At 39.4% G+C, this 12,487-nt stretch overlaps 1 protein-coding gene across 1 annotated transcript; it reads right to left on the bottom strand.

Annotated features, from left to right (window-relative positions):
* Positions 1 to 58: 58 nt before the first annotated feature.
* Positions 59 to 12,370, bottom strand: LOC105386698 (ATP-dependent DNA helicase Q5). Its single transcript, XM_038119442.2, has 11 exons — positions 12,092 to 12,370; positions 9,688 to 10,346; positions 9,504 to 9,609; positions 9,024 to 9,184; positions 8,234 to 8,424; positions 7,742 to 7,954; positions 5,833 to 6,034; positions 2,960 to 3,175; positions 2,316 to 2,484; positions 452 to 2,095; positions 59 to 243 (listed from the first exon to the last, which is right to left on the bottom strand). Exons 1-11 carry the CDS (start codon positions 12,183 to 12,185, stop codon positions 143 to 145), a joined length of 3,756 nt encoding a protein of 1,251 aa, XP_037975370.2. The 5' UTR covers positions 12,186 to 12,370; the 3' UTR covers positions 59 to 142.
* Positions 12,371 to 12,487: the final 117 nt, after the last annotated feature.

The raw sequence follows: 12,487 nt of genomic DNA, 5'->3' as shown, positions 1-12,487 counted from the left end.
GTACAGATTGTAAGATTATAAAATACCTATTTAGATTGTAAGGAAAATTAAGATAACATTGATTTTAAAATAAAAGTTTATTTTATGTTATTTACACACCGCAAACAGTCATGAATTCATGAGTAATAAATATTTATAACAATTAAACATTTTTTAAATTTATCTTAGCCGCTAAGTCCGCCTCCTTTTCTATTTTAATTTTTTTGAATGTACTTTTGAGTAACATTTTGATAGCCGTTTCCTCTGAAAAGAAAACAAACGAATTAAAGGTAGTACAAAATAATCTAAACTATGATCGAGTTAAAGAGTCCGCAACATTAACGATACGATATTTAAGTATGTGGGTCGTCATTATAATTGAAGTTAGGTACAATATTATTACATAAAAGCTCTAAAAATTTTGTAAACGTCCTTACCTAATATTTAAGAAAAAAAATATAGGGGAACTCACCAGTAACTTGTATCGCGAGCAGCTGATGCACGATGTGCCGCGCGGTTATCTTGAACAGCTCCCGTGTACTAATCTTCTGCTTCTTGTAATAAGGCATGAGCAATTTCACCACCAGACTGGCCATGTCTAGTTTCTCCGTCTTTTTCTCTTTATTATCTTTCTTCGCATCTTTTTCCTCCGCAATTTTAGTCACTTTACTTACTTCTAGTATATCTGAGTCAATCTTGGATCTGTCTGATCTGTGATGTCTTTCTTTATCTTTACCACTCAAACTTAACCTACTTTTATGCTTAGAACTTTTGGATTCATGTGCTTTCGTAGATTTGTCCACTTTATCAGTTGGTTTTTCCGTTTTAACTTCCTGTTTCACAATTATGGGTTCTGGAGGCAATTCTGCGAACTGCTTTAATTTTTCCAAAACTTTATCAGCCTCTTCACTTAATTTTATTGCTTTGTCCAGTTTCTTTATTTCTGTAACATCCATTGGCTCTGAAGACTTAGAATCTATTGAATCATTAAGTTTCTCGGTATCTGCAGTGGATATATTTCCTATGACGACAGTGGCATCAGGATCTTCGACTTTCACCTTCTTTCTTGAGTCATTTATTTCTTCAGCGTCACCTAAATCTATCATCAACTCCCTATCTGACTCACTGCCACTGTCTCCAAACATAGCATCGTCTTTACTGATAGACGGTAACTTTGTATCTTTTTCTGATCTATCCTCCTTCGTGTTATTGTTGTTTTCTTTGTCATTGCTATGCTTTTCGTGTTTACTTTTATCGCTCTTGTGTTCCTCATGTCTATGTTTAGTAGGCTTTTGTTCATGGTGTTTACTTTTGTTACTTTTATGTTCTTCGTGTTTAGATTTACTACTCTTGCTATCATTATGTTTACTATGTTTATCTTTGCTGTCAGTTTCGTGTTTACTTTTCTTTTGCTTGTCTTTTTCTTTATGTTCAGAATGATGATGAGATTCGTTGTGTGGCTTATATTTTTCATCTTCATTTTTGGGCTTTTTGACTGGCATTTCCTCGGTTTCACTTTCGGATGAATCACCGAACAGTGCTTTAATCTTCCTCTTAGCCACTGGTTTCACTGGAGATTTTTCAGCCGACTTAGAGATACCTTTAGTATCTTTTTCATCTTTATGAGATCTTGATGATTTTTCTTCGTGATGTTTGTGTTTACTACTGTTCTTATCCTCGCTACTTCTTTTGTTTTCTTCCCGCTTACTATGTTTGCCTTCACCGTCACTTCTTCTATCTTCATGTTTACTTGATTTACCTCTTTTATCTTCTTTTTTTATCTCTATCTCTTTTTTCACGCCTTGCAATGTGATGTTAATAAATATTCTTTTACCACTGTGTTCATTATCATTAGAATCTTCATTACTGAGGTGATGGTCTGCTGGATTATTTTCGGGAAGTCCTTGAGAATCATCATTAGCGTCACCGAATCCGTTGGAACTCTCGCTGTCCACATTTGGTGAGTTGGACGCAGACTTTTCTGAGGCCTTTGTGAAGAAGGACTTAAGTTTAGTTTGCGTAAGTGGATCCCTTCTGAAGGAGTTAGCTTTACGTTTAGTTTCCTTTTCTGCCTTCGACAGCTCAGTTGCTTCATTTTTAGTTTCTGATGATGCTCCTGTCAAAATAAGATTCTAGTTCATTGACTTATCCATTTAATTACAGAAAACAATACATTTATTACTAGATTCATCATCATCATCATCACGACCCATCACGTCCCCTCTGCTAGGGCACGGGTCTCATGTGAAGAATGAAGGAAGTGGTTTAGGCCTATTACCAGATTCATTAGTCTAAACACTACAAACACCCTTTATACAACCAACAGCTGTTCTTACCTCTCTCCAGCTCCGAAGCAGTCATGAAACCCGGGTACTTCGCCGCCTGCTCCTGGCTCCGTGCCTGCTCATACTCTCGCACGAACTCGTGTAATGTGCCTCGCTTGCGCGGGGAGAACTCCTTGAGGGGAGGGTACAGGTGCTCCTTGCACGCCTTTACTGCTGATATCTGGTGGGTAGTTGATGATGTTATGGTAAGGATTGAGGATCGAAGTATGGATTGGTTTGAGGATCGAAGTATGGATTGGTTTGAGGATCGAAGTATGGATTGGTAACAGTATAGAATATGTTATGGTATGGATTGTAAGAATCGGGCGAATCGGATTGTGGAATAAAATAAATAAATATTTATTTTCAGACCACATAGTCCATAGTAAGTGTTAGTAACAAATGGTAAAAGTATAGAATAATAGGTAACAGTAGGAGTAAAAGACATAATAAAAGGTAGTAACATAATACAGGTGAAAATTGGGTGCAGCAATACCTACATTATATGTATAAGGGCCTGACTGCAAGGGAAAAATAAATTATAAGTCTATGGTGTGTACTGTTCAACACAAGCATAGCGTCCACAGCCATTTTTTTCAGTGAAATCTCTCTAGTATTTCAAAAAATATTCTACCGAATGTAAAACCTCAACTCACCATCTTAACAACACTCCGTCTATACAAGCTGACCACCGTACTCCCAGTAAACGCTTCATACTCCATGTCCACGGCCAGCTGTTCCACCTGGTCCCGCGCCAGCCCGCCCGGGTGAGACGGCTCGTCCAGACCCGCCATGTTTGTGAGGTTGGCGTGGAGTGCGTCGGTTAGGAGGGACAGGTAGCCCTCGCGCCCGGGGATGGTTAGGCCGTTGACCTGGAGGGGTATGATAAGGTTATAGGTAAAATTTTGTGTGTGTGATATCTTGTTTTATTGGTGCTGCTGTTTCTTAATAATTATTTAAATGGGTATTTAGGTAGATTCATAAGTTTGCGTGTTATTGTTATGATTTGGGCTCATTAATTTAATTCGGAGGACAGTGATTATACTATTTAATTTGTCGGTGACAAAAACTAGAGCTAGACCAGTGTTTTTCACTGTGGTGATTGGCCGGTGAGTTTAACGACAGCCGTTGATAGCCCAGGCTGCGCCGGACGCATATTCTAAGTTAATTATAATTATAAGTCACTGGAGGGGTTCTACCTTTTTTAGCATAAGATTTATTTGCCTAATCTCGTATTGCATAGTAACGTTTGGTCAAAGTCTCGTTACGCCGAAAATCGTATGGCATAAATCTCGTTTAGTAAAAAGTTATTTCGCATAACATTGTTTAGCCTAGTAATGGTATGGCCAAATCTTGAATAGCCTAATAATGCTATGGCATAGGTTTATTAGGTTTATACAAAGTAATAATATTCGTTTGGCTTTAACTTTGACGGAGCGTCTCCCTACATAGCGCAAACTGGTGCCTTGTATTGTTTCCGCTGTTTGGAAAACGCTCCGCTCCGCTTTGGTTTTGATGAACATGTGCACCTAACACGCTCCTCCTCGCTTTGCTCGTCGTCGCACCTATTTTTAGGTTTCGATCTCATGGGGTTTGTAATAATTATATTGGTCGTTAACTTTCGATTTTTTGATCACACAATATCGTGATTTTCGGGATGTAGGAGAAAAATACCACAATTTGTACATTTACTACATACTTAATATATTATTTATTAAGATAACATTACGAGAAACAAGATTATACATAGGTATAGACGAACATAAATTTGAGCAAACGAAACTTAGGTGTTTAACCTCTAGAATGCCGTGTGCCAGATCTGTCCCAACCCCCCTTGTCTGCCTAGTGACAGATCTGTCCCAAGAGCACTTCTTCGCGATTTTTGTGATTTTAGTTATTAATTATCATGAAATAGAGTATGAAATCACCTGTAATTTATTCTATATGAATGAAACAACCATCGACAACATTTATTGAGTCAAAAACTTCACTTGTTTACTAGTAGCGCGAAATTCAAATTTTGGTACCTTGAACAGTCCTTGTACTCGTGACTGTTGGTAATAAAATAGTGATTTCGTATGGAAAAAACGTCAAAAGGTAGGTAAATACTATGTTTTCTTATTATTTATTCAATTTTGAAGGTATAGTAATAAATCAATAGTATAAAAAAATACAAAAAATCGATCGTTTTTATCGATCTAAAATTGTACCGGATTATTGCCTGAAGGGTGCGTAACTTTGTAAACTGATTTCTAGACTGTTATGTAAAAACATCAATAAATAATTTATTTTATTTATACAGATAATTTTATTGATAATACGTATTTATATCGGTTTATTCAATACATAGCCAAAATATTAGAGAAAATCAATATTTATCAAGGTGCATCCAAAATTCACACACACACATACGCAAACAAAATGGCTGCCGCTCGTGTATGTACACGAAGTGCGTTGGGTTGTTATACAGCGTGTTTTATTTTTTAGGATCATCGCTCTAGTGAACGTGAAGTTTAGGCTCTTTAGAATGATATCGATGTGTAGATGAGTCTGAGAGGGTGATCACCTGTCCTATTTATATAAATAAATATATGTATTTATATATGTATATATTTATAGTATCATATTTGTTGAAAGTAGTTTAACAAATAAGTAAATATGATTCAGTAAGTAACTTACGTTTAAGTTTTTATAATTTAGAATGCTAAAATACGAAACATTATAAAAATATTATCATTCATGTTTTATTTCATCAAAAGTGAACACCCTTGATTTGGGACAGATCTGTCACACGGCGCACTGGAGCAAGCACTTGTCACGCACACATGCACATGTACAGAAAATTGAGTCTTTTGAAATAAAGCAAATTATAGTCAGTTTTCAAAATATAAATTATGAATCTATTTCCTCTAGAGTTTACACTTTATTGATATCAGTTGATAGCTATATAATCCCTTCAAGTAATATGTATAAAAAAACCTGGATTGAAACTAAAACTATATTGAATTAGAGGTATTTTTCTGTGATGGATGCAGTTTCAAGTAAAAATCTGTAATCAATGACCTATAGAAATCAAATAAAACTATTATAACCAATAAAATTCATTGTAACACGTTCATTAGCTATCTGACAATAAATTACAATCTACCAATTGAGTACCAAACAATAATACCCAAATATTCATATAAATGTGATTCCCGCGCGGGCGCGCTCTACTGTCAAAAAGCGCCGGCAGACGGCAGTTACATGTGTGCGCGGCTGTTCGGCATAAGAAAGGTTAAAGATTGTGCCTAAAGAGTTTTAGACGAAACGAGCCTTATGCCACATAAGTCTTGGCAAAGTGATGGTTCGGCCAAAAAAGTTTAGACTATACGAGTTATGCGAAATGAGTTTTGGTCAATAAAGATTATGCGAGATGAGCGGAACCCCACTGGAGGATGTTCATTTCGTACACCCCAAGTGACCTATCACAGAGGGAATATATTATAACGAGGATGTTACGATACGGGTGTATCATTATTGCACTAACCTTCACCCCCGTGCTCTCAGCGGCGCGCACCTTGGCCCACTTGGCGGACTCCGCGTCATCCCCCTTCTTCCCCTCCCCTCCCTTCCCCTTCCTGCGGCTGGCGAACTCTTGCTGTATGAGCGAGCTGGTCTGTTGAGCGACGCGGCGCCGGCTGTCCTCGCCGTCTGATGAGCTGTCGCCGTTGTCGTATTGCTCGGACTCTCTGGTGAAATAAAGTTTTGACGGTTAAAGATAACTGCTGGTTTGGACTTCACATGGTTTGAATATTTGTGTTATCATTTATAACGTAACGCGGTGACTGCGGTGAGCGATTAACTGTCGCCGTTGTCGTATTGCTCCAATTCTCTGGAGAAAAGGATTGTTTGTGTTATTATATACGGAACGATTAAAGTCATGATATTTTGGTTGGTTGGGATTTGGTTTTGGACCGTTCCTTAGCGACGACGCGACGCGCTCCGCATGCAACATAACTATCATATTTAATCGGAATTCTTCTTTGCTCACTTCTTCTGCCCATACCGGCCCTCGCCATACAAATCATTATGGTCCACCCCATTAGATATAAACCCTCCTCTATTCAGCGTGGCCGCTGCACGGCGCGCGGGTCCGTGCGTCTTGTGGCGCCATCTAGTGTCGCCTCTCTAAATGTCGGTCTGATCTCCCGCACCCTACAAATGCGTTTAGAGCGGGGCCCCATTGGTGATTTTTTCTGCGATGCGTAAAAAATGTGGCTGAAACGAACCAATGAGGCCTCACCCTTACTCGCTACTACCTGACGAGCTTTGTTAAATATAACTAGTCCAAAAATTCGAATTCCCATTTCGGTACTTACTTTTTCTGCCCATACCACCCCTCGCCGTACAGATCATTATGGTCCACTCCATTAGATATAAATTATAAACCCTCCTCTATTCAGAGTAGCGGACATGTTCCAGCGCTCGCTGCACGGCGCGCGGGTCCGTGCGTCTTGTGGCGCCATATTCAATGTGTAGCTAGATCTCCCGCGCCATATATCCTTGTTAGGGCAAGGCCTCATTGGTGCTTTGAGCTGCGTTGCGGAGCATCGTCAAAAAAAAATGGCTGCGACGTAACGGACCAATGGGGCCTCGCCCATACTAGCCACTACCTGAACAGCGCTAAGTGACCAAAAATCAGATTTGTCATTTAGGTACTCACTTCTTCTGCCCATACCGGCCCTCGCCGTACAAATCATTATGATCCACCCCATTAGATATAAACCCTCCTCTATTCAGAGTAGCCGACATGGCGCGGCGACCGGCGACCGGCGACCTCTGCACGGCGCGCGGGTCCGTGCACACGTGTCTTGTGGCGCCATCTAGTGTCGCCATACTAGATGTCAGCCTAATCTCCCGCGCCATATACATTCTTGTTAGGGCGGTGCCCCATTGATGCTTTGCCTGCGCGTAAAAAAAGGGCTTCGACGACGCAACGCACCAATGGGGCCTTACTAACCACCTAGCCACTACCGGAACGGCGCGAAAACTCGTTAGACAGTGTCCAAAAATTAGATTCCTCATTTAGGTACTCACTTCTTCTGCCCATATCTTCCTTCCCCGTACAGATCATTATGATCGACCCCATTCGAAATAAACCCTCCTCTATTCAGAGTAGCCGACATGGCGCGGCGCTGGTGCTGGTCTAATGCTTGCTGCACGGCGCGCGGGTCCGTGCACACGTGTCTTGTGGCGCCATCTAGTGTCGCCCTGATCTCCCGCACCATAAAAATGCGTTTAGAGCGGGGCGCCATTGGTTATTTTTACTGCGATGCGAAAAAGGCTGCTACGAACCAATGGGGCCTCGCCCTTAGTCGCAACTACCTGAATGGTGCGAAAGCTCGTTAAATATAACTAGTCCAAAAATCCGAATTCTCATTTAGATAGGTACTCACTTCTTCTGCCCATATCTTCCTTCCCCATACAGATCATTATGATCCACCCCGTTCGAAATAAACCCCCCCCTGTTCAGAGTAGCGGACATGGCCCTGCGCTGGTGCTGGTCTAATGCCCTCTGCACGGCGCGCGGGTCCGTGCACACGTCGCAGCGAGCCAGGCAGGAGGGGGGCTCCTCGCCGAAGAAATCCGCGAAGGTCTTGTGGCGACATCTGGCGGTGGAAGTTGGAGTTAGGGTTGAGTTGGGTTGGAGGTTATGATGGAACTATTTACTAGTACTAGTATTTACTCTTTCTTAGTTACTTATTTACAAAAAAATATATAATTCAACTTGTAAAGTGTTTACAAGGCATTTTATATACACTTTAGACACAACGATATGGCATTTCTACGGGAATTCCTACATTTAAAAGCGAACATCACACTATAAAAGCCACAATAACTAATACCTGCGTGGTTACAAAGATAATAGATCTAAAAATCCAACTCACTTGACCTCCTCACAGTACTTGACCATGATGGAGAAGCTATCATACGAGTTCTTGCATCTCTGTTTCTGCTCGGGCGTCTTGGCTCTGCCCATCTCGCTCTTGAGTAGGAAGTCCACCGTGTTCCTCTCAGCTCGGTCGTAGTATATGCGACAGAACGCCGGTTTGCCGTCTCGCCCCGCGCGCCCTGATTCCTGGAGGGGGAAAGAGATGGGTATTGTTTTCATGTTTTGTATACAGAGCTGAAGATGATGCACTTTGAACAGTCGGTGTTTATGTCAATTTCACGTAGAATAGGCGAATAGCCATACATAAGAGTACCTACTTTTTGTACTATCACCCTCATAATATGACAGATGAACTCCACTGAAGACTGCTATGTGCAGTAAACATTGTTTAAGGTGCCCATCCGACAGCATGGATCATTTTACTGTTCCGATCAACCCCTTAGCATGAATTTTCATCGTGAACGTGACGTGAAATTATTCGATGAATTTTGTTGGGAAATTTTTGTTCTGCTACCGACCGCCAGGGGCGCTGTTCATATTTTCATACAAAATTACTCGATGAATTCTACTTCATGTTCGCGGTGAAAATTCATGCTAAGGGGTCAGGTTATCAACGACATAAAATCTCTGATAAGTACCTTATAATACGTGGAGAGTCGCACCTACTGCTTTACATGTGAAAAGAAGGACTCCAGTGCAATCACAATCCTAATGTACCTGATAATAAGCGGCGACATTATGCGCGCACCGCCCGCCATGTACAAGTCAATATCACCCTTATTTACCTGGTAATAAGCGGCGACATTGTGCGCGACGCCCCAGTGCGCGACCGCGCGCACGCCCGCCTTGTCCACGCCCATGCCGAACGACACGGTGGCCACCACCGCCGGCACCTCGCCGCCCGACCACCGCTCTTGTACGCTGACTCGCTCTGATTGTTTTAGACCTGACGGAAAGAATGAACATTTAATATAGTTTTTCTTGCCTATAGATAAGCTTGAATATATTTAAATCAATGTTTTATCTGTTTACTTAAAGCGTCTCTGAGATACGAGAGCTTATTTACGTGTACTTCGCGGGAATAATTACTGTGGCAATGTACATTGTACAGTTGCACACTATTCGCTATAACTGTATGCTATAACTTCATAATTTCTATATAATCACATTTCACACACATATTAAAACACTAACATTGTGGCGCGAAATGCGTCACGGGATCCTTATAATGATGGTGCCTTGATGGTATAAATTCTATAGTTTACCTGCATGATAGGCGAGGGCTGACAAGCCTCTTTTGTTCAACATATTGCAGATATCTTCAGTTTGTTCTCTTGTGCGGCAGTACACTATAACAGCATTCTTGTCTTTCTGAAATTTATAAATGAGGTAAATTTAAAAAAGTTGTAATAAAAACTGATTAATAAATTGCTGCAAAAGCTTACTTACAGGTTTCACATTTGGCATGTTGGGATCATCTGTCCCTAAGCTTTTCTTTAAAAACTCCATCAAATGACCCACTTCATCCTGTATGCAGTTCTGATAGATGACATCATAAAACAAATTCTTTCTGAAACTTGGTGTCTTGAACTGTGCCACTGGTGTCAGTAGCTTCAAGTTAGTCATGATGTCCTTGGCAACTTCCGTACTAGCCGTAGCAGTCAGCGCCACCCATGGGACACTTCTATACTTCTCTCTTAGCTCTCCAAGCTTTAGGTAATCAGGTCTGAAATCGTGGCCCCACTCACTGACACAGTGAGCCTCATCTACCACCACATAGGACACCTTCTTATATTTTATCAAATGCTCCATCAGTGACCTAAATGTTGTGGTGGCAGCCTGCTCCGGTGTGATGTAGAGAAAGCGAGTATCTGGCTTCATACTGTGCAGGTCATTTAGCACCCGTTCCCGGTCTTTTACTGTCATTTTAGAGTTGATGGATTCTGCTGGTATTTTATACTTGGCAAGATGGTCGATCTGGTCCTTTATGAGGGCCAGCAGCGGGGAGAAGACGATGGCCACCTTGTTGACCTCCAGCATGGCGGGCAGCTGGAAGCACAGGGACTTGCCCGACCCCGTTGGCATTGATATGTACACATCGTGAACACCTGAAGTTAATAAATTAAAATTATTATAAGCAGCTGTAGGTAGCGATTCTGAAGCCACAATAATATAAAAACATAACTGGTATTCATGTTTTCACATTATTGTTCCCTCAGAATTGCTAAAACTATACAAAAAAATTATTGGCTTTTGTTGCATTTATAAAGTGTTCATGTAAGGCCCTTAATTCTTTGTTTTATATTCAATTCCACTTTAAAAGTTTTGTAAACTTTATTTTCCTTAAAACATTTTTGTGCCCTTAGAATCTTTACCATTATCCAAAATACTACTTAGATGAATAAAAGATAAATAATAGTCCAGTCAAGGAATGAGGTGTAGAGTGCGTGAGCAGGTAACTCAGCGATTCCTTCAGAAACTTGTTCAGGGGGCTTAGGTTGTTAACATACCAAAAGTCCTGACTCCTAGGTGATGAGCGGGGGGGAGGAGGGGGGGATAAAGGTACGAATTTTTGGTTTTTAGCTTATATCTCGAAAACGGTGCATCGGAGAGAAATATTTTCAACTAATGAAATAAAGTTCTTAAAATTATCTAAAACTTTTATATCATATGTTTTTTTCTAATTACTAACCGTTTTCGAGCTATTACCCTCGGAAAAAATTGAAATTTACAAGAAAAACTATTAATGTCAAAAAATTCATAAACATTGCATCATATTGTCTTAACCAATTCATAAACGAAAAAAATGAAGAGGAAAGAAGTTGTAGATTTTTTTATTCCCTTTTAGAATATATTACATATGCTGGTCAATGTCCAACCCGCCTAAAGTTAGAGCTATTTTAAACTTGCATTTTGGTAAAGTCACTGACATAGCTCACCGAATTAGTAAGGTTAAGTGTGAGTAAAATAGCTGTACCTTTAGGTGGGTTGGACATTAACCAGCATATGAATATATATTCTAAAAGGGAATTTAAAAATCTACAACTTCTTTTCTATTATTTTTTTTTATTTATCAATAGGTTTAGACTACTTTAGACAATATGATGCTATGTTTATGAATGTTTTGACATGAATACATTTTTGTTGTAAATTTCAACTTTTTCCGAGGGTAATAGCTCGAAAACGGTTAGGAATTAGAAAAAAACATATGATATAAAAGTTTTAGATAATTTTAAGAACTTTATTTCATTAGTTGAAAATATTTCTCTCCGATGCACCGTTTTCGAGATATAAGCTAAAAACCAAAAATTCGTACCTTTATCCCCCCCTCCTCCCCCCCGCTCATCACCTAGGAGTCAGGACTTTTGGTATGTTAACAACCTAAGCCCCCTGAACAAGTTTCTGAAGGAATTGCTTAGTTACCTGCTCACGCACTCTACACCTAATTTTGAGTCATTTATTGACTGGACTATAAGTAGAGGGAACTTTAGGAACCATAATTTTACAGTACCTAAGTACCCAAAACATATTATATGTGTAGGTAAGTAATATTGTAATTTGTATACAATGGATTAAAACTTAGCTTTGCAATAACTAGAAATGCTGTACTTACTACTGAAAGTACTGAAACTCAAATTACTCAAATCAAAAATAATACTCTTTTCGGCGGTTTTATTTTTTTATGTTGGTATACCTGATATAACCCGACAGTTTTCAATAACAATAATAATTTCCTACAGAACGGTAACAAATTTTACATGTCAATTTGGTACTATAATTCTATTGCGTGTCTGATGTAAATACCAAAATAAATCAAAATTTGAGATAAAATCTAAACACTTTACCGACATACCTCTTGCTACTGCTCTAATAGCGCGTTCTTGAAGTTCACTCTTAAATTTTCTATGGCCAAAGCATTCTAACAGTTTTTCTGACAAGTTGTCCATTTCGCCACTTTAAGCACGGGTCACTGGTAAGTTTGAAGGCACTCCTACAACACTATATAACTACATTATTTTGCTATTTATTAACACTTATTTTCACCAAGATAAATGTAGATTAAAAGCCAATAACAAACAAACAACCTCAAACACTGGATGACATTTGGTTTGACAATTTTGACATTTAAGATAATAGGGATGTACTTATAACAAAAATCTAACTAAATAAAAAAAATCTACTACAAATATCGATAACTTTTATTTATTGATAATAGTGGAATAAAAATCGATTTATATTTTTATGTGAA

Source organism: Plutella xylostella, chromosome 12 (genome assembly GCF_932276165.1).
Source record: "Plutella xylostella chromosome 12, ilPluXylo3.1, whole genome shotgun sequence".
In the NCBI taxonomy this organism is placed as follows: domain Eukaryota; kingdom Metazoa; phylum Arthropoda; class Insecta; order Lepidoptera; family Plutellidae; genus Plutella; species Plutella xylostella.
Note: the sequence above shows the minus strand (reverse complement) of the source record. Positions and strands in the feature narration are given on the sequence as shown.